Source organism: Toxotes jaculatrix, chromosome 21 (genome assembly GCF_017976425.1).
Source record: "Toxotes jaculatrix isolate fToxJac2 chromosome 21, fToxJac2.pri, whole genome shotgun sequence".
NCBI classification, from domain to species: domain Eukaryota; kingdom Metazoa; phylum Chordata; class Actinopteri; family Toxotidae; genus Toxotes; species Toxotes jaculatrix.
In genome coordinates, this window is record NC_054414.1 from 1,658,255 (window position 1) to 1,683,402 (window position 25,148).

Here is a 25,148-nt window from a genome sequence, read left to right on the forward strand (position 1 = left end):
TGCATAAACAGGTGAATCTCCTTAAAGAAAAAAAAAACAAGATAATTAATCAAAATTAATCATCCACAAAAACAGGTCCCTGTTGTTGTTGTTGAGATGATGGTATCTGACAAAGATGTTCATTTTTTAATGAATTTCGGAATTTCAGCATTAAAGTTATTATTCATCCAAAACATAAAATAAAATTAAAATTACTAAAATTAATAATAATAATAATAATAATAATAATAATAATAATAATAATAATAATAATAATAATAATAATAATAAATAATCTGACACGTGTCAACAGAAGGAACTGTGATTATCTTTTACGCTGAAGGGCTGTTGTCAAGGCAACGACAAGAGCGTCAACATGTCCGGGGGAGCGACACGTCGCGAAAACAAAGAGCAACGTAAAGTAAAAGACAGTAAAGTCCAGGTAATAACTGACTGAATAACACGTATCAGAAGAGTTTGCTGTGTTTGAGGTTGGTTTATTTGACAGTAGTGGACTGTGTATGTGTGTTTATATGTTTTTTTCTCTCGTCAGGATACGGACATTGTGTTTCTCCAGTGGGAAGCGCTGCCTCAACAGCTAACCTCAGAGCTGCTGCAGCGCAGCGGAGACGAGCTTCAGTTGTGAGTCTCACTAATAACCCGATTAGTTCAATGTTACACTGCGGCCGAGCTGTAGGCAAGGCTAGCAACAGGCACCCTGTGCTGGTTGGTAGAAGTCAAGCTAACAAAGGTTTAAACCTTGCTGCTTTAGTTGAGGCTATGGTTACACTTCAGCTGCCTTGCAGTGATGGAGTGGGATGTGAAGCCAGTCCTGGGGCGTGTGCCAAGAAGCGGGTTTAGTGAAAACTCATTTTGTGTCTGAGTGAGTTAACTGTGGTAGTTTAGCCTGGCTCCTGTACCACAACCCAAGCTCAACTCAGTCCGGCTCTGTTGGGGGTATCTGGCTTCACTGGTCCTAATATCATACTCCTTGTGGACTGTTTGGACTTTTGATTGAACTCTTTATGGACCTTGTGGGGGACTCTTGTGTTGTTCGGTACTGTTGGGTATTTTGTTGAGATTTGTCCTGCAGTATTTCCTGTTTTATTTTGAAGTCCTGTGGCTTGTGTACCGGTCTCTGTTTCCCGCCTTGTTGATTGTCTGCCCCGCCCTAATGTGTATCACCTGTTGTTGAATAGCCCCAGTGTAGCTGCTCCCCTGTCTCTTTGTCAGTTCCTCTGTTTGTCCTACAGTTTGGTTCGTATGGTCTTGTGTCTGTTTTCACCTGTGGTCCTGCTTGTATTTGTCTCATGGTTTTGTCTCCTGTGTTTGATCCTTGTGTTCCTGTGGACTAACCTCCGTTGTCTTGCTCACCCCAAGTAAGTTTGCTGTTGAGTTTTATTCCCAGTGTTTTACTCCTTTGTGGGTAATTTTTTTTTTTTGTTTCCTCGACATGGACTTTCATGCCAGTAATTCTGAGTCAAATAAAGGACATCGTCAATCACCAGTCCGTCTAGTGCTGTCTGCATTTGGGTCCTTCCCTCGTGTTCCTGAGGCTGTCATTATGACAGAAACAGTGATACCGGCAGCAGAATGTGATGATCACATCACTAGAACAAAATAAGAAGCTGCAGAAACACTAAAGATAATAAAATTCAAGTGATAAGTAAGACTAAGGCTGTACTGTAAGTAAGTACAACACCTATTATAAAGGACTTTAGAATAGAGTGTGGATTTTGGGTTTTTTTTAATGTGTTAATGAGCAAGCTTTTATGTGATACACATAAAAAAAAGTAATGTCAGACTGTTTCTGCTGCTAAAGCAGAGATCGAGAGGATAGAAGAGGAGAAAGTCTTTATTCATCTGACAAGGTCAGTCTGACTGAAATGTTGCCTTCATAATCCTGAGGAATATTTAACTTTGTGAGGATTATTTTTCTAAAAAAATAAAAGACCTATCAGAGGGCCTTTGGTTTTTTTAGTTCCAGATATGATCACAGAGTCTCCTCATGTTGTTCTGAGCTGCAGTGTTGGAATAAGAGTGTTAAAAAGCACTGACACTGTCAGGAATCCTGCTGTGAACGCTATGATTGTGTTGTGATTTGGTGACGAGCTCTCCCTTTGTTTGTTAGCTTGCTTGTTTATTAGCTTGTTAAGCTGTGGTTTAAAATCAGAGTGGACACATTTAACGCCTGCAACAACAAAGTGATTCGACTGATCTATGAAACATCCGTTGCTCTTTAGTAGTTTTCACAGCATGAAGCTGTTGGACAGGTGAAGGTAGAGATGCTTGGTATTACTCACACAGACATAGACACTTATTAGTATTAATGCCAGCAGCTGCTGACATGAAGCCTGGGCCCAGGTTGACTGGTTTAATTCATTTAAGTACTGCTTGCTGGAAGTTTTATTTCCCAACATGAACGTCTGAATTGTGTTTCAAGTGCTTTTCCATGCTGCCAGGAAGAAAACTCTAAGAGAGAATGGCTGAATTCTTTCATTATTTATCATTGTGTGGGCCCAGACGTAGTCACATTTAAACATAGTGAGTCTAAAAGTACTGGAATTAGTTTTTAAAATACTCACTGTGTAAGTTTTTATTGTAGAGTCTTAACCCACCCTAACAGCTCACCCTCAGTTCTAAAAGCCACATATTCACCAAAAAGCAAAAAAAGAAATGATGGCGTGACCTCAGTGTCCTCTTTCTTTCTTTCTCTTCTCTGTAGGGAACTGAAGGAGATCCTGGGCTTTAGCAACCATCAGACCTGTATGAAGGAAGCTGCGCTGCTGGATTACTATGTCTGTGGTTTCTGGTGGGCTAAAGAGGCCAGCTTCAGCCCCACACAGACCTCCTTCACCATGGCTGTACTACACCTGCTGCTGAACAACATAGGAGGTGAGTAGGATAAACAGAGTGAGGTGGAAGAATTGGAAGTAGCTGTCTGTGTAACGATGATTATCTTAAACCTGCTCAAATACATCTAAATATCAGGCTGTCCATTATAAAACTACAACTAACTACATGGTCAACAGAACATTGTAGTTTTCACACAGAGAGAACTCACTCAGAACTCATGATTGTGTTGAATTGCAGCAGATTGAGCAGGTTTCCTTTTTCTGATATATCAGTAAATGTAAAATGAGAGAATATACAAAATACGAATTTACTGTCATCATAAATGAGCACTTGATCTGTAAAATGTGTTGCCGTGATGTAGAAAATAGGACAAGTAAACTGCTGTATTTACCCTATGAGATATATTTGTGTTTCCTTATCATATTCCAGAGAAACAGATGAGTTTAGTGGAGAACATGATGGAGTTTGCTAAGGCCTTAGCTGCTGCCTGTCAGTGCTCGACTTCAGAGGAAGACACCACTTCACTTCTGGACAGAGAACAAGCCACAGAGCTCATAAGTTACATCACAAACAGGTAACAAGAAAATCACTTAAAATGATTCTATTAGTATTAGACAGAAATATCTATACACAGAGTTTTCCGGGCTTTGATTTAAAGATGGCTGAAAGGTTACAAATGCACACCTGGTATAAATCCCTGCCAACATGTCCATGTGGGACCCAGAATGGGTTAGTTATATACTGGCATAAAAATTTGCCCCGCCAGCACCCCTGAGGTCAGTTTCCATCGAATGGTGTTCTTGCAGTGGTGTAGTTGAATTTCGTTGTTTCGCCACAAAGCAGGAAGTTGTTGTAATTCAAAGATATGTTGTGATATCTGCATCAAATGAATGCACATGCATCAAAGGGGGCATAACTTGATATCTGTAACCATGGGTTACAGAACTGCGAGTCTGAAATGCTCAAGTTATTAAGGGACAACTTCCTGTGGGGTTGAATCCTGTTAATATCTCCCTGCAGGTCTAGTGTTCATTTTGTTTCTGAGTAACACTTACCACCGATTCAGCGTAGCACCATCACATTAATGTGCTGAGCAGAAAAATACTTCAAATTACAGTGACTGTGATTTTACTGTATCATGTGTGTTGTGTTGGATTCAGTTTGTTTCAGAAGTACAGACTCTATGAGACTCTCCTCACCGCCCCCAGAGAAGAGTTACTGACAGGCACGGAGGTGAGGCAGCTCGCGACTCTTTGGTCGGTGTGTTACTGTGTTTATGTTCCTTTCAGTAATACTTTCAACATGCTGTGTTTCAGAGGAACATTGAGGTGTTCAGCAGTCAGGAAGCTCTCGCTCCGTTGGAGGAAGGAATTTCCATCCATCTCTACTCCCACTGAACGTGAAGACGAGACGGATGGACGGACAGTGTGTGTGAGCTATGAGACAGAAACTTGGTTTTACATGGGAATTTTTATATTTTATGTAGAAACACTTATAACACAATGAAATCATTACAAAACATAGCCAGACAATTTAAGAACCTTATAATTAATAAAACATTTTAAATGTGATTAAGACGAGACATCATTTTCCAGCTTTGGGCATTTCCAATAATACAACAGGTGAGCGGATCAACACAGATTTCATAGTTTCTACAGTGAAATCATTGGGAACAATGCAGACGTATTCCCAGGTGAAGTCCAAACGTCGTACCTCCTGAAGTATGAAGAATGTTCTGGCTTCTTTACAGACACATTTTAACTGGTACCACTACAGTACCGAGGTTTGATACCCAGCCCCACTGTCCCAAACTGGTGACACACTTCCTGAACTATCTATGGCTCAGCATGTGACAGTCTAAAGACGACTTCTGGCCAAATCTACACCCGCACTCTCGGCACTGATACGGTTTCTCTCCCGTGTGTTTCCTCATGTGGACCACCAGGTTGCCTTTCTGTGCGAAGGACTTGTTACATTCGTGGCACTGATAGGGTCTCTCTCCGGTGTGTATCCTCGTGTGATTGACCAGATCTGACTTCTGACAGAAGTTTCGCCCACAAAACTGGCACTGATACAGTTTGTCCTTTGTGTGGATCCTTACATGTCGGATTAAAGTCTTAGTCAAGGAGAAGCATTTGTTGCAACATGGACACTTGTAGGGTTTCCGTGCTGTTCCGTCTTCAACGTGCACCATGAGCTCGGCGGGTTTTCCTGAAGGTCTCCTTACGCTGAGATGGTTGGGTTCTGTCTCACCTGGGTTCACTGAGCGGAGCAGCGGATCATCAGCGCTGGTGTCTGATGCTCCACCATCAGCTCCGTTCGGCTCAGTTTTAACGTGATCCACTGTAAGCGTAATTGAGGAGTCTTGATCTATGTCAGCGACAGTCTGGATTTGGTACAGACACAGGGGCTGCAGGGATTCCTGATCAAACTCACTTCTGTCATAGGGAGTGAAAGTCAGTGGAAATGTCTTAACGCCAGAGTCGTCCTGTCTTGGGTCCAGCTCTTCTGACATCTTACTGGCAGGTGTCATTGGTCTGAGATGAGTTTCTGAATCCACCTTTTCATTAAAACACTGATATGGTTTCTCCTCAGTATGTTTCAGCCTGTGAATAAACAGACTGTCCCTCTGGTCGAAGCTGTTGTCACAGTCTTGGCACTTGTATGGTTTGGAGCCTTTGTGTATCCTGGTGTGAATGATGAATTCAGACTTGTAGCAGAAGTCGCGGTCACAGAACTGGCATTGGTAAGAAGAGGGTTTATCCTCTGGATGCTTCTTGATGTGTCGCACCATCATCTTTTTGGAAGAAAACCCCCTGAAACAAACGGGACATTTAAAGACTTGCTTCACTTTGAGGATTTTCAAAGGCAGGTTCAGGTCACGCTCCTGCTTCACACCCTCATCCTCAGCAGTATCAGTCTGTATTTCCAGATCACCTGGATCATTTTCACGAGCAGGAGAGGGGTGTGGGTGAGTGTTGGTGTTGCAGCAGTCCTCTGCGGGCTCTGACGTGGCGTCGTCTGGTTCCTCCCGGCTCACACTGATACGGGCAGGAGGCTGCTGCTGGCCACACTGCAGCTTCATATCAGTGGCAGAGAACTGGCGACAGTCTGAAGCAAAGAAGACGACGAAATTAATTTTACAGAAGTTAATGTGAGGAACATTAGGAGATATTTTAAAGGCAAGAAATGTCAAACTGGTGTTAAAGGTAGTGTGCCAACAACCTTTTCTATGAAGATTATACTATACAGTATATATAATGTGTGCCTGAATATCTGACGCAATGATCTGTGAACCTGTGATAAACCGACCTTCACTATGGGCCTTGGCGACATCCAGCAGTCTGCGGTGGCTGTCCACTACCCACTTTGAACAGGACATTTCCTCTTCATACTCTATCATGGTTCTCTCTGCTATCCTGAAGATCTCCTCTGCGGCTGCAGACAGACACTCACTGATGAGCGCTCTCAGAAGTTCCATCTTCGCCATCTTCACCATGCTGAGGCGTTATCTCCAGTGAGAATATGTGGATGAAAGCGTCTGCGAAGCAGACATGGGGCCCTGATGCTCAGTTGTTAGTCCTGACCGCTCCACAGCTCCACCCGTGCTTTGTGTGCCCTGAGATCCTCCCTCACTGTGGACACGTGAGGAGACGGCATCTGATGCAGCAGGCAGGACAATGATCTCCAGAGCTGGAAGACATTTAAGGGAAATATTATAGTAAACTGAGGACAGGTGAAAACTCAAGATGGCTTCTTACACATCCAAAGCAGATGATTGTCATAGTGTGGTGTAAAGCGGACATGTGGACTAATCAATAAAACTGTAAAGAGTACAGTCTAGGCCTGCTCAGTACCCTGAGATCACCTCTGTGATGATTTGATACTATATAAATATAACTAACTAATGTTAATTAATGTTTGAATGATTAATTGAGTGAGTGGATGGTAGGCTAAAGGCCTTTAATTTGAAAAGCCTAACATACAGGATCTACAATCCTGTATGCTGGTGGAGTCTAAGTTAGTTTTCAAAGCTAAAAGCCAACAGTGAATGAAGTTATATGTATGGCTGCAACCTGCTGTCACTCCCTAACACATCCAAGGTGCTTTAGTACACTGAGGACTGGACTGAGTGCTGTGTTGAGCCTTTTTTTATTTCTTGAACTCGCTGTCTGATAAATTCAGAGATGACCGCTTTTCTCGGTGTCAAGTCTCAGGACGAAGTAACTGCTGCTTACCTTAACGTGTGTGTGTGTGTGTGTACATTTACTTTGACCTTCCTCCAAACATCCACCGAACAGACACGGAGCAGTTTCCGTCCTCTACCAGCCTTACAGGTACATTTAAACGCTTACCGTGCTGGTACAGTCCCTCCTCTCTGCTGTCCTCTCTGTCCTTCTAGTCCAGCCACTGCTCAGCTAAGACAGGCTAGCTTGCTGAGCTCCTGAGGTGAGACACGCGCAGACCACGACCAACAAGCTCACACCCTGTGGGGACCTGTGCGTGGGACACGGCGCAGCTAAGTGGACAGGTTAGCATGACCTGTCCTCATGCTAAAAACATAGCTGTTCAGTCATTAGCAGCGGCGCTACCGCCACCTACCGTTCAAACTCCGGTACTGTTCGCTGTGCGCTGACTCCAAGGGTTGCCAGGTCTGTGAGAAAAACAGCCCAAAACCACAGCTCAAACTGGGCCCCTGCCAAACCACAGTGTTTTGAAAGTCCCACAGCACTGCCATCACCACCAAATGCACTGTGATATATCTACAAAGTAACACCATAAATGTTCAGCGTGCCAATACTCTTCTTTCACAGAGGTCCTAATATGGCCTTGTGTCATTTATTCAAAGGTATATTATCATAAATAAAATACATGCTCCTAGGTCAGCATTACAGCGCGTTGTGTGCGTGTGTGTGTGTGTGTATACATGGGTGGCATGTTGGCATGTGTGTACATGCTGATTCTGAGTCAGTTTCATAGATTTTAGTGTGTGTGTAAACACACTTTCTAAACTGTATTTTGAAGTGAATTTGGAAGCATTTATCCCATATCAGAAAAACAAATTAATTGGTTTGTGCCAGTAATTCTCACAAAGTAGGAAAAAAAAAGTTGATTTCTAAAGTCTGTTCTCTGATCAGTTTGTTGTCTGTTCAGTAGGTTCAAGGAATCTTTGCATGTTCAGGTCCATGCACATAAATTGTGCACCAGATGGCACCATTCACCTTCCACAGTTTCTGACCTGTGGATCTATTTCACACCTTATCTCAAGCATCTTAGATTTTACTGTGTTCCACCTCACAAATGCACTGATAAACTCACAGGTGATTTAAATGGACCCCAGATACACGGAGTAATGTAAGTGTTCCCTGTTAAAGGTAAGGATGTGTTAAGAGCTACAGTGCCCAGCAGCAATAATTCAGCAGAAAAATAATCAGTATAAAAGTCATTCATCAGTAAGTAATGTGTCGTGGATGCCGATTTTCCAGACCATGTGGCTGTGACGCTGCTGTTCAGACTGTAAGTGACTGCTGTGGTCGGCCATCCTGCGCGTTCCTGTTGTTGTGAGTTGTGAGTTTCCAGCTATACAGGCCAGGGGAAGCACCACAGGATGTCCTTTTCCTCATTCCTCAAGGTAGAATGACTTTGTGTTTGTGTATGTGTGTGTGTGTTACTGTGTTTCTACCCTGTCTATTAACTATTAAAAAAATACAATTCAAAGTCAGGTCCAGTCCATTCAGTATGGGCTACTGCTTCTATAATACTGTCAGTTATTGTGCAGCTGTTCACTGCTGCAATTGCACTTTATTACAAATATATGCAATGCAAGAAAAAAAAGCAAGTAAATTTGTATGCAGGAATTTCAGTGCACATCAAGTCTGAGCTGAGATTGTACAGTTCTTTGTCTGAATCTAGCCTCCAAGTGTGACTGTGACCTCATTTTCTTTTCATTCTTTTTAACCCCCCCAAAAAAAGCATGAGTTCACCAAGTCTTGGCGAGACAAAAAGATGATGATGTGTTTACTGACTGTTCACTGTCTGAAAAGACTCTTTCCTGTTCTCACTCTGATCACCCGTCTTTGTCTGACAGCTTTTGTTGTTACAGCTGACCTCAGTCTGTGGAGGATGGCACCTAAAATTCACATAATAAGATGTGGAAGAACGTAAAACTCAGTGTCAGTTTCATTGATGGCACTTAATAAATGCAGATTTAATTGTTCAGATACCAGTTTCTCCATTAAATTAAAAGAACCATGCAACCTTCCAAAGATTTTTTTTTTCCAAAATGAAGTATAAAGTTCATTAACTTAACTCTCTGCTTGGGTTTATTTATTTTGATAGTTTCAGCCATACAATTAAAGAAGCTGTAATAGTTTTTGGCCACTAGGGGGTGACAAAACAATTCAACAGCATTTTAACTGCCTTATCAATGTGTTGTGGCAAACTTTAAAACCAAACTTCTCTTTCGTATTAGCTCTTCACTGACTCCTGCTGCACAGAACTGGCTCCTCAGCTGCTAAATGCTCCTCTGTGTTTGGCAGCTGCTGCCTGACTGCGTCTGTGTGTTTGCTGTTCAGGGGCTTTTACTTTGGAAAACCACCTGCAGAGCTGGTAATTATTCCCCTTACATGTTCATCATGGGCCATCACTGTAACTTACACAGTTTACAGTGGCAGTGTGTGTAAATCTCTAACACAATGGATGGATGTAACTGTTAAACCCACAGTGAGTTATAATAAATGCTGCTCAGAGCTTCTCTTTGCAGAAGCTGCTCCGCTGACAGTTCACCAACACTGCTCCTCACAGCGAAGCTCTACGAAGGAATGAGTGTGACAGCTGCTGGGGGGAATCCTACTACACTATCAGGTCACATGGTGCACACACACACACACACACGCTCTATCCCTCTGATCCCTCCACCCCTCCTCTTCTCTCTGTTTCCTACTAATGCTGTGTACAGTGAGGGAGGGAAAAAAGCGGGAGGGTTTTAGAGGAGGGGAGGAAGGAAGGGGAGGAGGGGGGAGGGACAGCAGCTGAGAGAGAGAGAGAGAGAGAACAGAGCAAGCGAGGAGAGGAGGAAAAGGAGAGGCAGGAGTAGAATGAGCCCAGATTACAGCCAACCAGATAATGAAGCGGTGAAGAGAGGAGCAGGAATAAAGGGATCCAGGTTCCTATGATATGTTCTCTCCTTCTGTGTTAGTTGAAAAGAAAGAGGATTACACACAGGCTGAGAAGAAGGCGAAGAAAGAGAGTGTTTTTCTAAGAGCAAGCGTTTGAGGGGACGGTGCTGTCACACAGGAGGAGGAGGAAGAGGAAGAGGAAGAGGAGGTGATGTGTGTGTGAAGTGTGTGAAGTGAACCCTCACCATCAGAGTCCCACCATCAGCTACACACAGAGCCAGTCTGAGGTTTAACAAGCCATGCTGAGGACCAGGAGCCAGTCGAAGTCCTGCTGAACACCATGGCACAGGTGAGAAGAGGCTCACACACACACACACACACACACACACACACACACACACACACACACACAGACACACAAACCTCACATGAGGTTGCATATGTGTTCACGCTGCTGCTGAAGTTTTCCTCAACCAAAACACTCCTCCGTCTCTCACTTTATCAGCACGCATTTCTTTTGCAAATGTCTTCCCAGCCTTCTCAGTTTTCCTGCTTCAACACTTGTGCAGAACAAAGTGAGTGCGACAGGAGCAGAACGCTGAATCGTTGGACATATTAACAGTAGTGAGGCAGTTTCATTTGATCCTACCGTGATGATGTAAGAACGGCCGGCTTGAAAATGTAATTGCAACTTTGATCTTTAGTAACGTGGTGTGGAGGACAAGTCTGTGAGTTTCTGAGAGTGTGACATACATCATTACTCAGAAATGATGTAATATTACTTGTGCGGACCTAAGGTTTGGATCATCAGCTGGACAAAGGGGCCAACAGCCCCTGGGTGCCAGACTTCCAGGGGGCCCCAGGTTGTTTGTGTGGCTGAACCCCTGAAGCTGAACTTTTTGTGTTCCAATAAATTCTGATTGTACAGCAATTTTTTTTTTTTCCATTTTTTTCAGTAGAGTTTTTGGACACTTTTGTGGAAACGGTGTCTAAAACTCTGAGTGGGTGTGTCCCATGGCAACAGTTGATTGACATGATTAACTTTACTCAGAACGTGGATGCTAGTTAGCTTAGGTTGCAAACATTAGCACAGGTTTCCTCTACATGTTAACTTTTCTATCATGGTACTCCGACGCATGCTGAGTCAGCTCCTGTACAGTCAGTGCTGGGTTGGTCTTGCATTCTAGATGGAGTGGCTGTGAGTCCTGTGACCACAGCCAGTACAGGATTTCAGTGGGACACTTTGGTGTCTCAGCCCAGAGAACTGAAGTGGAGGGGGGGGGCTTGTCTGTCTGAGGGAGGGGGGGGACATCTCTTTGAGAGAAAGGAAGGTTGTGTATTTTTAGCCAATCGGCTCAAGTGATACAGTTTTTTTCTGTCTTATGCATGTGTGTATGTGAAGACTGTGACAGACAGTGTGTGGTCTGTTTATAGTGTGCGACAGAGACAGAAAGAGAGAACATAGGGGGTCTTTATGGTTTGTGAATATAGAGGACAGTGTATCCTTTAAGATAGAGTGGACATTGAGTGCGTTAGGGTGGAACAGCTCATTCTCCCTGGCAGCATAATGGAGAAAAACTTTACTCCGCCTGAGTGTTAGAGAGAGAGAGAGAGAGAGCATTGTGTTTTTGGGGCTTGTGTGTTTGTATGTGTGTGTGTGTGTGTGTGTGTGTGTGTGTGTGGAAACGTCAGGATATCCTGCTCTTGCTCCTGTGGACAGACAAACACATTTACAGCAAGTAAAACGGGGACCGAGGAGAACTGATGAACTTTCCAGCAAGATCAGAAACACTCCAGCACCGTCACCATGGGCTGGACTAATATACAGTTTTTATAGATCACATGAGATCAAGTCGCTGGTTTAATGCCTGATTTGTCTGCAGAGAGACTTTAGCTTCAACTCAACCTTTATTGACATATATTGATCTGTGACATGTGATCATTATTACCCAGACGCTTCAGATGGACATCAGTCTGATGTCTGTGTGTTACGTACAGAGCTGGAGTCAGGATGTTGTTAGCCAAGCTGAGCATATAACTTGCCTCAGAGTGAGCATAGTGCTGAAGAATAAGAATAAGATAAAACTAAAACCAGGAAAATTCTAATAAAAAATAAGAATACAAGCTTCAGGGGACCCGGCCCTGTACTTAACTCAGACATCAGACTGATATCCATCTTATCACCTCACGCTGGGAAAGAAAGCAAATAATCATTTCTATTAATCTAATCTAACAATCTATTCCTAACTAATCTCGCCTATCTGATAAGTAACTATTCCTACAATGTCAAGGCTTTTTCACAGGTAATGCATTTTATTTAATATGAGGACGAGTACATGGCAAAGACAGTATTATCAGCAGATGCCAAAGACGTGTTTAAGGCCATTTAGAAATGTATTAAAAATTCATGTTCACAATACAGGCTTACCCATCTAAATGTATCTGTGTATTTAATGTATCTTGTGTTCAGTGTAGTTTAGTTCAGATTATTTTTAACCCTTCCAAATTTTGCAACAAAAAAAAATTGCATATCTCATGCTCATCCATACATAAAACAGGAAGACGAGCAACCTCATTAGCAGAAGCTAATGAGCATCCTCATAATAATAAACAATAAACAAAACTTATTGGAGTAAATACGACTTACTCTATAAAAAGATGTGGATTAAAAATTGTGTAATTTTACACAGTATATTGAGTCTTATCTTTCATTATGTCAACTTCACAGTGTTGTATAGTTGTTTGCAATTTTAAATTTTAATGAGCTTATGATGGGCTGGGAAATATTGAACGCTGACCCTTTTATTGAAGTCTTTAAAACAAATTGAATCCTCCTCAAAAATATGTTATCAGTTCTCAAGATGGCAAGTCCCATTCACTGTTCCACTTCACTCTGTATAAAGTAAACAGTGTTGGACTGTTCTACATGTTTTCAGTATGGACATGCAATAGCTGTAACTAAAATACAGGCAGGCGTCTTCAGTGTCTTCTGAAAGTGCTATGTGTCAAACTGTGAACATGCACACTTACACAAAAACTCTCTCTAGATTAGGGTTTAAAAATATATATCCTGTATTCACTGTGAAACAGCGGAAAGGACTTTGTGAGCTGTGGTCAACATACATGAGCTTTACTGTGTGACTCACTGAAGTGACTCACACTGAGCTGACATGTCCTCTGCAGTGAGTCCACTTCAGCAGCTCTGCTGTCTGAAGCCGCCGGGGCCTCTCCTAGGACGTCTCTCAGTTGCACTGCACTGGCCGCTTGTGCTCTGATGGGCTGTATGTGTGTGTGTGTTTCCGTGTAGATTTCATTGAGTGCACTGCCCTTACAGAGGCTTTGCACTTAGCCAGCTGACGGATGGGCAGAACCACAAAGGAAAGAAAGATGATAAGAAAGAAGTTGACCAGAGGGGCAGTAAATGTGTTTGGATGGAGGCTTTTCCTTAGTTGCAACCAGTAAGAATTCATTATTAATAAGTGCAGAGAGTTAATTATGTTAGGATTTAAATATTCTGTGTGTGTAAAAGGTGTATGAATCTAAAGGCAGAACACTCAGAAAAGCATTTAGCCATTACGTAACTGAAAGAAACTGCTTCGGTCTCTCTCTCTTTGGGAAGCACTGCTGTGTGGTCACCTGTGTTTAGGCACAGTCTGATGCACAGCTTGTTATGAGCGTAACGTCTTCGGCTGATGCCACAAGTCTTTGTCCCGTTTGAGTCCCGGTAGAGTTTGGAAATCATTTCAAAACATTTTCCTCCATTTTGTTTCCAACTTCTTTACATGATGGAGCCAAGTAGAACCTAAACATGAGCAGTTTTGAGAACTGTACGTATGAACTGTTGTATTGTTAGTTTGTGTTTTCTGAGAATAGAAGCACAACTGTGCAGGTCTTTGCTGAATGGTTGTCAGTATAACACACTCTTTCAATATACAATAATCATACAATAATATCCTGTACTGTGGTCGCTTGTTTTCAAATGTGGCAAAGTTTGTTACTGAGTCTAAACCATAGAGGCACCAACATACTCCAGACACGCTCCAGACATTATGAATAGATTCACAAAAGCATTGTGGGTTGTTTTTCATAGCCAGGCCTGTGATGGACATCCTAGCGGCACTCAGCGGAGGAGAGAGGAGGGGGACAAAAGGATAGGGAGACGCAAGGGGGAGAAGAGAGGACAAAAGAGAGACAAACGCGGGATGGGAGTGACAAATTCGAAAGACAGTTCTCTGTTACTACTTACTACTGCTTCAGTGTCTCACACAGATGTGTTTGATCACATTTCAGCTGCTGTAGTTTTAGTCTTCGTGCAGCTGTCTGTCCGCCTGTCCGTCTGTCTGTCTGTCAGGACATACCATGTATGAGTACAGCACTCATTCTTACACGTGCTCTGATTTGGTAAAATTCCACTGCAGTGAATTGAAATTATTTCTATTTTTCCCAAATACCACAGACTGTTTGACTGTTACCAGCAAATGTTAGCATGCTAAGCTAAACTAAAACGGCGATTATGGTGAACAACACCTGCTTAAACACCAGCATTGTTGTTATTATTAGCAGGTGTGCACAGACACTATTGCTCCTCTGTGTCCATACTTTAACTGTAATGCACAATGTGACATTGGAGTCCTATTGTTATAACCTTATGACAGAAGGAGACTGTTTTCTAATATTCCCCATGACTCCACCTCTTACCTCTAGTCTTTTTCACTGGACTGTCCTACACATCTGTCCTCATTCAGCCAGAAAAAAAAAAAAAAAAACTCTTGAGGGGATCCACCCATCAAAGTTTCCTCAATACAGAGGACTGTGTGAAACAGCTTTTAAATGTTTTCAGTGGGTCTTTCATTAGATCCTTTAGTGTAACTTCAGTTACAAAGGGAGAACAGCAGTATTAGTGGTGGTTAGTATTTCAGTGTTCTTTCAGGAACCTCAGGTAACATAAAGAAACAAAAGACCCATGGCGGTGCGACATATGTTGGCTACATGCCTGCAACTGTTGTCAGGAACTTTTACCTTGGTAGAACACAGTGGCTTATTAGCAACTTAATAGCTTTGGGAACACACACACACACACATCTTTGTCTTTTTGTGGAGATTGGGCGTGTGTGTGAGGACATGTGGCTGGTCCTCACTTTCTGACACACTGTCAAAGGGCTGTTTGAAGGTCCAGACTTGGTTTTAGGGTTCAGTTTGGAATCAGATTTAGATTAAGGTTTGAATAAAGAGCTCTGTAATGTATATTGTCAGTGAGGGTCCTCACAGAGATAGAAGTATAGAGTCACTAACAGAATGAGAATTACGTAATGAAACCAACCACAATCCCCTTCAACGCTCACTGACAGAAGACTGTGGTATACACACACACACACACACACAGCAGCTGCTCTTCATTGTTTGCCTATGAATTCACACGTTTAGACACTTCACCAAACAATGTAGTGAAATCTGTGCTGCTGATTTAATGAGCGAGGAATGTGGTGGGGAAATGAAAACAGCCCCTGAGCCTTGTGACTATTGTTTCTAACGCACTCAGATTGTGTCTGTGAAGACTCTCAGTCATCCAGGCGAAAGGCTTTTCAGTTCTGAAAGTAAAAAAAAACAAAACAAAAAACCTGCTCACATACACTCGCAGGTGTTTCTGCTAACATCAGGAGGTCTGACATCATCTTTATGCTACGGCCCCTGCTGGGCACATGTGTGACATCATCAGTGTGCTGCTGCAGCAGCGCGGCTCACACCTCCAGCAGCTGATGGTGCCATCTGTGCGGTTACACGCACGCACACAACTCCACTGGGATGGGCTGTGTGTGATGTTGTGTAATGATTCATGTGTATTTGAGAGTTTGTAAGTGTGTGTGTGTGTGTTTGCCTGTTTTCTGCTCTACTTCATTCAGCTACATCAGAGCTTTAAATAGAACGATGAAAGCCTTATTTCTGTGGTGTGTATGTGTTTGCTTCTGACCTGATAATAGGTTTCCTCCAGAGTGCACCTGCCCGAGGGTCCTCCAAAGAGAACATGCGACGGCTGTGTGTGTGTGTGTGTGTGTGTGCCTGGAGATATGTACACAGATTTATAATGACTGTACAAACTGTTAATGGGTTATGGCTGTTTCCCCTTGTGAAATTCATTTGTCAGTATCTTGAAGACTAAGTAAGATATCAACAAGTTCCATGCAGCTTTTGATAAGCGATGTGATGAACTACAGGAAATTTGGTTTCAATCAGACCTGTTGGTTTTGGAGGAGACATCAAAAATGTGTTATTCAATCAGCTGTTTGTTTTTTGTGTCTGTGTGTGTTTTTCAGAAAGTTCAAAATGGTGGAAAATCCATCATAACAGACTTTTATGTGAAATGTGTAGAGCACACTGAGCTGGACTTCTGTGTGAAGTCCGTGGGATTCATGGTGTGAGGGGCGTGGCCTTTCCAAAATGCCATTTTTGGGCTTTAATTACGGATCCACCATGTCGCCGACTGGTCTCATGTTTCCTGGGAAGTATTTTCACATCATTTCCAGTTACTGGGCCAAGTTTCATGATTCCAGCTTATGACAATTTGAGCTGTGACGACAAATGATAACTATAATAATTATAATTATAATAATAATTATAACAATAATAGTAATAGGGTGACACAGAAACAATAGGGTTCTGCCCCTTCAGGGCTTGTACCCTATTTGTATATATTTATATATACACATATGCACAGCAAGGACATATGTCTTGTCTCTTAGGTAATACAAGACATCCATCCATTATCTATACTACTTAACCTCTCAAGGGTCACAGGGTGGGGTGGGGGTGTGGGATAGAGCCAATCCCAGCTGACACTGAGCGAGAGATGGGGTACACCCAAAACAGGTCTCCAGTCTATCACAGGGCTGACATATAGAAACATACAACCGTTACTGCTCACATTCATTTTACATGTTGACCATATGCGATCTTGTTTTATTCCATTCAAAGTTTTGGTTTTCTGTGCAGTAAAGTTAGGGAATGTTCTGTAAACCCTCTCAGAGATTGTAAGTTTGACAGGATGCAGTGTGTGTGTGTGTGTGTGTGTGTGTGTGTGTGTGTGTGTGTGTGTGTGTGTGTGTGTGTGTGTGTGTGTGTGTGTGTGTGTGTGTGTGTGTGTGCGTGCGTGAAGCGAGGGGCGTGTGCATGTGAGTGTGAGCTGGCGAGCACGCTGAGTGGTGGTGGGGGTTTAAATCCAGCAAAGGCTGTTGTGTAATGGTATGTGGAGCGGTGCTCTGTGAGACTGACATGTGTTCTCTGTGGGGATTAAATATATTCCTCCCATGGATGAACTGGACAGAGGGGACTTCACTGCTCATCTTACGTTCAGGATGAGACTTAAACCATCGTCGTTCTTAACCACGTTTTCTTTTGAAACACACTGGAAATGACCAAAAGAGACAATTTGCCAAGAGCATTTCGTTTTTTGCGTGTGTGTGTGTGTGTGTGTGTGTGTGTGTGTGTGTGTGTGTTTGCATAATGAGTATGCAGAACACAAAGGTCACTCCTGTTTCAGGATATTTTTAGTGCACTTTTCTTACTAACATGCTTTCATTGCTGTATTTATGGTGCTTTCCACTCGCAAACCAAGTTGTTTGAGAGCTAGATTTCAGGGTAGATTTAGGGGGACACAGTTACGTCATGGTAGGTGTATTACTCAGTAGCTAAGAAACTGTTTTGGATGATGCTGCAAGGTGGAGTAACACAGGCCAAGCAGTCAGCCCCGACTGACTGCAGAGTTGACAGTGTTTCTCTGTGGGTTTGTCTCTATAAGTGCCTCCTTTCACATTACACATTCATCGTGATCCGTTGTTATTATACAAATATTGAGTAATACAGACATCTTTCCATTATAAACAACCCAGCTGTCCGTGGGATGTTTTGTGTACTGAAGAGACAAGACGTGCAAAAGTTTGAATATGATGAGTCCATGGCTGAGAGAGCAGAAAGCTCCCTTACTGCTGTTTAGAGGAGAGATTGGATTTCTCTCCTAATGTGTAATGTGTTACCTCCCGTGGCTGAAGACGTGACAGGAGTGTCCTATGAAGGAGATGGGAGGCTTCTTTGAGTCCCCCCCCCCCCCCCCCCCCCCACACTTTGTAATTTAGAGTATTATGACAAATACTGTCACCTCGTGTAACTTCAGTGAACTTTGGCGAAAACTTGTCATTTGCTTCCAACTCGTCTGAGTACATGAAGTCCAGAGATGGAAGTGAGCGGTCGTGCTGTGACGCTGATGTGAGGCGATCATGGAGTCTCTCTCTGAAGCCACAGAGCTCTAATTCAATCAGCAATTTCCGTGTGATAGGGCCAGGACAGCCCATCCGTGGAGAAGAGCTCAGACACGACTGGACCACTGATGCTGCAGGGGTCACATACCATCACACACACTCACACACACACAGCGTCATATTCTGTGTGTTTGTTTAAAGTGTGTGTGTGTATATGTATATCTATGATATCTGAGCACTGTCTGTTCTTCCACCACTTGTATACAAACTCTTCCTTATATCTTTACCCCAGTTTATCCCTCTTAGTGAGTCAAAACAAATCCCGTTCATCATCAGCTAAAGGTCAGCTCACCCCCTGCTGGCCATCATGCATCACTGCACGGTCTATCGATAGCTTCACTGAGGATTATATGGATTAGATATTTAGCGAAATCTCCCAGTGCTGCTGTAAATAGACAGATGGGTGTGTCCCCCACCCTCCCCCAACAAACACACACACACACACAAACTCAGTCACACCACATTCACCAGCCTCTCTGTTGCCATGCCAGGCCACAGCATAGCACAACACAACAGAATGCAGACAGATGTTCTGATTATTGAAGGTTTTAATTCTAAAATAAAAAAAATATCCACAATGTGAAAGATTCCTCAGTATTTTAATATAGACTCCATTGACAAAACATTTCCAATAAGCAACACATTTACATTTACACTTACATTTTGTCCAAAGAGACTTACAAGTGAGGGACAACACTAAAGCTTCAGTGGTAGGAGACATGGGAGTAAATACTAAGTACTAAATCTGTTCAATAAGACAAAGTGCAAGGAGATCAGGTAAAGAAGTGCACTGAAAGTGCACAGTAAGCACTAGTTAGACATGTTAGGGCGTTAGAGGTGTTAGGGGAGGAGGTGCTCTCATTCCACCATCAGGGAACCACAAATGAGAACAGTCTGGAGTGTGACTGTGTGCAGGAACGGCACAGCCAGACAACGTTCCTTGGAGGAATGCAGTGCAGGAGCACAAGCCTGTGCGGCTCAGTTCACGTAGACGGGCACAAAGTTACAAAGTTCAAATAAAATCGAAATAGATAGTTTATTTATCCTACAAGTGTTTTCTATAAAATATAAGCTATATTTCCATATATAGTTGGGGTAACCATCTTGAAGTAATGTATGCACATCCAACAAGAGTTGAATCGGGGGCAACTGGACTTGGTTACAGATACTTGAAGATGTTTCACCTCTCATCCAGGTTTCTTCAGGTCTGAACTGAGTCCAGCTGCCCTCGATTCAACTCTCTTTGTATAACCATGACCTGGGTGACTGAGAATCTACACAAAGTACAAGAACCACTGAAACCTACCTTAACAAATCTATATAACATGGTTGTGGAGAGATTTATGACCTCAAAGTCTGTGCAGCATGAGGTGCATGGAATATGGGGAGTAAGGACAGAGGGTTAACTGAGGGGGGAGGGGTATGGGGGGAGGTCACAATAAACATGTGGACAGCGGGTGGGGGGTTGATGGGAGGACATGGAGGTTGCGTCCCCACAGGCCCCCTGCAGTGAGGATGAAACTCTTTTTCAGAACAAGGCCAGATTAGTGGCTCCACATATTGCGCACACACACACAGGTCACCCTCCTCCTCCTACATTTCAACAATCATCACTTTCTAACACAGAGTCTGGATTAAATCCTTGCCCCCTTGTTTTTACTGGAGCACAGGGGTGTTAGGCTAAAGACCAGAGGACCTCTGTGTCCTCAGCTGTGATTTTTGGTGTAAGAAAATGTAGGAAACCCTTTGTTTAGGGATGTTTGGGGATCCACCAAGCCGCTAATCTCTTCTGATGGAAGATCAGATAAAGTAATTCCAATAAATCCCCAATCCTTGTATCCACATTCGAATGTAAACAAAGACAAACATGGCACCAACAAAGCAGGAATTCCCAAACAAATGCGGTATATATTTTATGCCACAAGCTTCACAGTAAGCCTGTTGGTGGGATGATAGACACAAGTTCAAATTCCCTGAAAAGACTTTGTATGTGATTTATTATTACTATTATTATTGTTGTTGTTATTATTACAGGAAACTCAGGTGAACTCTGGTGGAACAGGTGGATGATCAGTGTTTGAGAATGTGTGTGTCTGTGAGAGCAGTGGAAGGCCAGTAGAGGGTGTATGAGTGTGTGTATCTACAGTTTCAGCTTCTCTTCTTTCTCCCCCATGATTTCATGCCCTGCACTTACACAGTGACACAGTGGAGATACTGTGTGTGTGTGTGTGTGTGTGTGTGTGTGTGTGTGTGTGTGTGTGTGTGTGTGTGTGTGTGTGTGTGTGTGTGTGTGTGTGTGTGCATTTATGTATATGTTTATGCATACTTTTTCTTCTGGCCCCAGGGCATTGCTGGCCAATCCGCATTGGACTTTGTCTTGCTCCATTGACCATCAACACACACACACACACGCAACCCAACATTCAGTCAGAAAGAGAGACAAACTGACAAAATGTGATAACATGCATGAACATGAACACCCAACAAAATAAGAGTCAAACTCAGCTTTTAGCTTTTAACTGCTTTGTCACCAAAGTTACTAAAGTCATCTGATGGACAGGTTTTTGCTCATGTGTCTCAAAAGCTGGACTCTGCTCACCACCTAGATTCTACTAATTTATAACAAATGGGTTTAAGCATAATAAGGAATTAATTAAAATACTAATTCCCTGAATAATCATATTGAAAATATCTGCATATGTTCTGGATAAAACCATTTCATTTGTTTGTCATCCCAAGTTTGATCAGCATATTTCTAAATGATGTTTAGGCAACTGTAACCTGCAATCAATGATGTTTTGACCACCTGGGAGCAGCAGAAACAAGTGGTGTTCTGTAGGTTCATCACTACGTGTTTCCATCAATATATTCTAATGCTGCTCCCATGATCCAGGGTGGTAGGATGATATTTTCTGGCTCACCAGAAGCTTTGTCAGACTGGAATTGATGGGACACGGCATCAGACCTGGTGCTCTTTGACCCTGGATGATAGGAGAGGACAAAGTTAAACCAGGGGGACGAACAGGGCCCGTCTAGCCTGTCAGGAGTTGAAGCATTTAGTAATGAATTGTGTCAAAAATCCCAATTCCTAGTGGCATAATTTCTCTCAGAGAAGGAGGGGTTGTGAGAAAAGAAAGCACAGGGATGGAGTTTCTGGTGTGGGGTGTTGTGGGAGAACTCCCCCCACCCCCTGGATGGTCCTGGATGGCCCTGGATAGTTAGAATGGGAGCTGAGGTCAATTGATATTTGAACTCTTAAAAAACTGATGTTGGAGGGTGAGAGAGAGTTGTATGGGGGTTGGGGGGGCACAGTTTTGTACAGTAGCTCCAGGTAAACCACCTGTAAAAGTTAACAAAGCAGAGGACGTGCTGAGGCTGTTTGCAGGATCCTGGAACAAGCCAGTCAACCGCTGCTATATCCTTGGGAAGATCCCTTTGAATGTTGCCTTCAGAGACCAGGTTGCATGATGTCTGTCTGAAGTGCATGACCAAATCTTTATAGTGAACACTGTGGCCCCTGTCACATGTCCCCATGTCATTCAGATCATGGAGGTCGATGCAGGGTTGTGGAGTCTTATTGTTCTTCACCATGAAGACGAATCCAGCCCCAGCTGAGGAAGAGGACAGGCAGGTGAAGCCAGCTGCCAAGGATTCAAACTGGTCCACCAGTCCCTTGTTGATGAAATTGGCATCTGTGAACAGTCAGTGAACAGTGGTACCCCATGCACGTAGTCTGTAAAGATGAGACATAAGTCTATATCAAGAAAGGGATAGAGGTATAGATGGATAGAGGCTTTTTAAATGTGAGTGGTCAGGAGGGTGAGTGTGAGCTGCCATTCTCAGTGTGACAACCATTTCATTTCACTTTTGTAACTGGTGGCTTCCTCCTTTTTATTAAAAAAAAAAAATAATAATAATTACAACTTTGGTTGTGAGGGAATATTTTTCATTCATGTGTCCCACATTTCTAAAGCCTGCATGAAACAACACGATGGGGATTCGTGGGTACAGGTGCTATATAAGTTGTGCTTTTTGTGGTCCGGCCGACGTCAATAACATCCGCTGTGTTATATAATTTCATTGCCCCGTATTAAGAGCAGTCTGAGTTTCTTGGTACCGCCATTGTCTTTTCCTGAGTCCTTCTGAAATCTCCTTCGCATCTTTCCTTGACCTTATGACGTTTTCCATCAGAGTCAAGGAGAAGTATTTAGGGAAGGAAACAGGAAGTACTTTTTTTTTTCAACTATTCGATCGCAGCCTTGGCGTCTCCTTTTGCTTTGTTTTGTTTGTGCGCGAGCTCACCCGTCGCTCGCGCCCAGCTGGTGATGTTGCACTATCAAGACCTTTGTCAAGCCCCGCGAGGACAAAAATGTGCCCGCCGCCCGCAACTTTCGAAATTAAAGTTTTATTAACAAAAAAAAAAAAAAAACTACACTTCATAAGTCAGACATATCTGGAATTACAAGGAATAAATTGTATGGATATAGTAACGTATGATAAATGAATATACGGTCTCAGCTTTTGTTCATTCCTTTTGTTATCTTATTATTCCGCTGTAGAGGAGACATGCAGGCTACGTTACAATAAAGCACGCCTATATACATATATATACAGCAGTGTAGTGATTCAATAATGCTTTGTTGGTTTTGTTTTTTATTTTAAGAAAATGCCAATTTAGAAATGTGCTTCAATTCTTTTAATCAAACGCCAAGCCTTTTATTTTGAAGTCCGACCTGCCACGTTTCCGTATGGCATCGTGTGTGTGTGAATGTGGGCGCAGCTCGTAGCAGGACAGACAGACAGAGAGAGGGAGAGTAGGACCGTCCGGTCTCCGGTCTGCACTGGAGCCGCATCCAACGACAGGACTTGGGAGACAATGGTGACAGGAGAGCGGCTTTAAACCCTTTCTTTAGCCGGCGGACACACACACACACGCTGGGAAACCAATGAATGGCGTTGCTTTTTGTCTTGTTGGGATCCCACCTCACTCAGACGGTGAAGTAAGTTCAAAGTGAACAGAAGCTGTGAAGTGTTTCTCTGTCATGTCTCATCAAACTGTGTCTTTATTCTGCTGCAGCAAAAACGTTTCCTCTTATAAACCGCTTCTTTTCTGTGTAGCCAACAGTCCTGCAGTAGAGCTGAACTTGGAGATGGTACTCTGTGATTTAGCCCTCCTGCACTGTTTCAGTCTGTAAGAAAGGAGCATACACTTTCTTATGACAGTTTCCATAACGCAACTAACCTAAACGGCTTTTACAAATCACTTTAGCGAACTATTTTAGTGGGACAGTCTTTTGTTTTGTATTTTCCAGAGTCAGGTAACATAAGTTTTCACTCAAAGGTCCAGTAAATCAGTAATAGATCAGTAGTAGTATGTTTTGGGTCTGTGTGTATGTTTTTGGAGATGTTCTCGTGCATTTATCAGTGTTTCAGTAGAGCTGGCGCAAATTCACATAGGATACTTCCAGGGTGCATGAAGGAGGGAAAAGTCTTAAAAGGCAGAAACTCCAGCAACACTCATGAGCATAAAGATTTGCCCGTGTCTTATGCAACTGGCTGTTAAACCACATAATCCATGAAGAAGTGATGACAGAAAACAAAGCCATCCAGTAACCTGCATTTAGTTAAACAAATTCACAGTTATGTCTTTATCACATCCCCTTTTTTTTTTCCTTCAGCAGCAGATCTGCGAATAACTGAATCATTCCTCCGCGGTCTTTCTCCGTGAATCACAGAGATGCGATATGGGTGGGTGAGCAGAGAGACAACAAGAAATTGGGCTGGAATGCATGTATTTCCATATGGCAGCCCACATATGCACAGTCAGTGACAGAAGGCACATTGTAGTCGTTAGTCTTCTCTCACTGCAGAACTATTCCTTCATTAATCACAGTACTGTATCACCACCAGCGTGGAAGTAGTTAGTTTAATCACCCCCCATCACACATCACATTTTTTTTTTTGCTCCGACCTTATGAGTTATATTCTCAGATCACTGTGTGACTTTCATATTATCACAGCTTATTACTGTGGGCTTGTGTCATGGCCCAGTTAGCATCAGGATCATGGGTCATACACCACTAATGGCAGCCATCAGTGGTGGAATTTTTAAATTCAAGTTATGATCTTTGATATTTTCATATAGGCCTGAATAAAGTAAATGTCACAGACAGGGAGAAAGTGAGTCAGCCAGATCAAACATGCTAATCAGTGAGCTTTAAAGGAGTTGGTGGGTGTGTTTTTTTTTTTTTTTTTTTAATTTGGAAGGAGCCAGGCTATCTGTTTCCCCCCTGTTCCCAGTCTGTATGCAAAGCTAGGCTAACCACGTCCTGACTCCAGCTCTGTACCTGACTCACAGACATGAGACTGAAACTTTTAGAAACATGTTAAAGCACGAGCAGCAGTAACAAGTGTGACTGCAGCATGGACAATGAATGAATCGTTCTTAAGTTGTAGAAGAGGCGTCGCTCCTTTCATTCTCTGTGTCTCTGGCAGCCTGGCTTCAGCATCGAGCTAATAGGTGACATCAGATTTGTTGTTGTTGTAATGTTATTATGAAGCAGTATCTTTTCACAAAGCTGGCAAACTTTGTTTTATACGCATGGTTATCATCTCTCACATGGGTTTGTAGCATGGTCTACTAGTTTCCTTCATTTTACAACAGTCTAGTGCACTGGCAGGGTAAAAAGGCATGCAGTAGTTGAAGTTGAGTGTAGTACAGAAATAACACTATAACTGAGCGCTGAATTTCTACATTGCTGTCATTTATTCAAAAGACATATACTGTAAGAATGACTGTTTTCATAATATTATGTATGAACTTTTAATATGCCACTTCCAGCTTGCCACTATTTTCAAATGTGTGGGTTATCTATGTCCCCCCCAC

General features: G+C 42.8%; 3 protein-coding genes across 10 annotated transcripts in view; 2 read left to right on the forward strand and 1 right to left on the reverse strand.

The window, feature by feature from the left end:
* The first annotated feature begins 334 nt into the window (after window positions 1–334).
* Window positions 335–4,305, forward strand: cabcoco1 (ciliary associated calcium binding coiled-coil 1). 3 transcript variants are annotated; one of them, XM_041067375.1, is made up of 6 exons: window positions 335–421; window positions 533–621; window positions 2,705–2,874; window positions 3,265–3,409; window positions 3,996–4,068; window positions 4,152–4,305. In XM_041067375.1, exons 1-6 carry the CDS (start codon window positions 356–358, stop codon window positions 4,230–4,232), a joined length of 624 nt encoding a protein of 207 aa, XP_040923309.1. In that variant the 5' UTR covers window positions 335–355; the 3' UTR covers window positions 4,233–4,305. The 3 variants fall into 3 exon arrangements, with proteins under 3 accessions (XP_040923309.1, XP_040923311.1, XP_040923310.1); XM_041067377.1 differs by lacking the exons at window positions 335–421; window positions 533–621 and adding an exon at window positions 902–1,036; XM_041067376.1 differs by lacking the exons at window positions 335–421; window positions 533–621 and adding an exon at window positions 1,232–1,358.
* A 361-nt stretch (window positions 4,306–4,666) lies between these two features.
* On the reverse strand, window positions 4,667–7,340 carry LOC121201503 (zinc finger protein 883-like). The gene is made up of 3 exons (XM_041067374.1): window positions 7,191–7,340; window positions 6,148–6,528; window positions 4,667–5,946 (listed from the first exon to the last, which is right to left on the reverse strand). Exons 2-3 carry the CDS (start codon window positions 6,332–6,334, stop codon window positions 4,667–4,669), a joined length of 1,467 nt encoding a protein of 488 aa, XP_040923308.1. The 5' UTR covers window positions 6,335–6,528; window positions 7,191–7,340.
* A 2,662-nt stretch (window positions 7,341–10,002) lies between these two features.
* The window catches only part of LOC121175422 (rho GTPase-activating protein 23-like), a 44,555-nt gene continuing 29,409 nt past the window's right edge, over window positions 10,003–25,148 (forward strand). For 5 of the 6 annotated variants that reach the window (XM_041029185.1, XM_041029189.1, XM_041029186.1 and 2 more), the window contains exon 1: window positions 23,115–23,262. In XM_041029185.1, the coding sequence (XP_040885119.1) occupies window positions 23,209–23,262 (54 nt within the window). In that variant the 5' untranslated portion in view covers window positions 23,115–23,208. Of the gene's footprint in view, window positions 10,303–23,114; window positions 23,263–25,148 lie in introns of those variants that run through there. The other variant, XM_041029188.1, reaches the window with a different exon arrangement.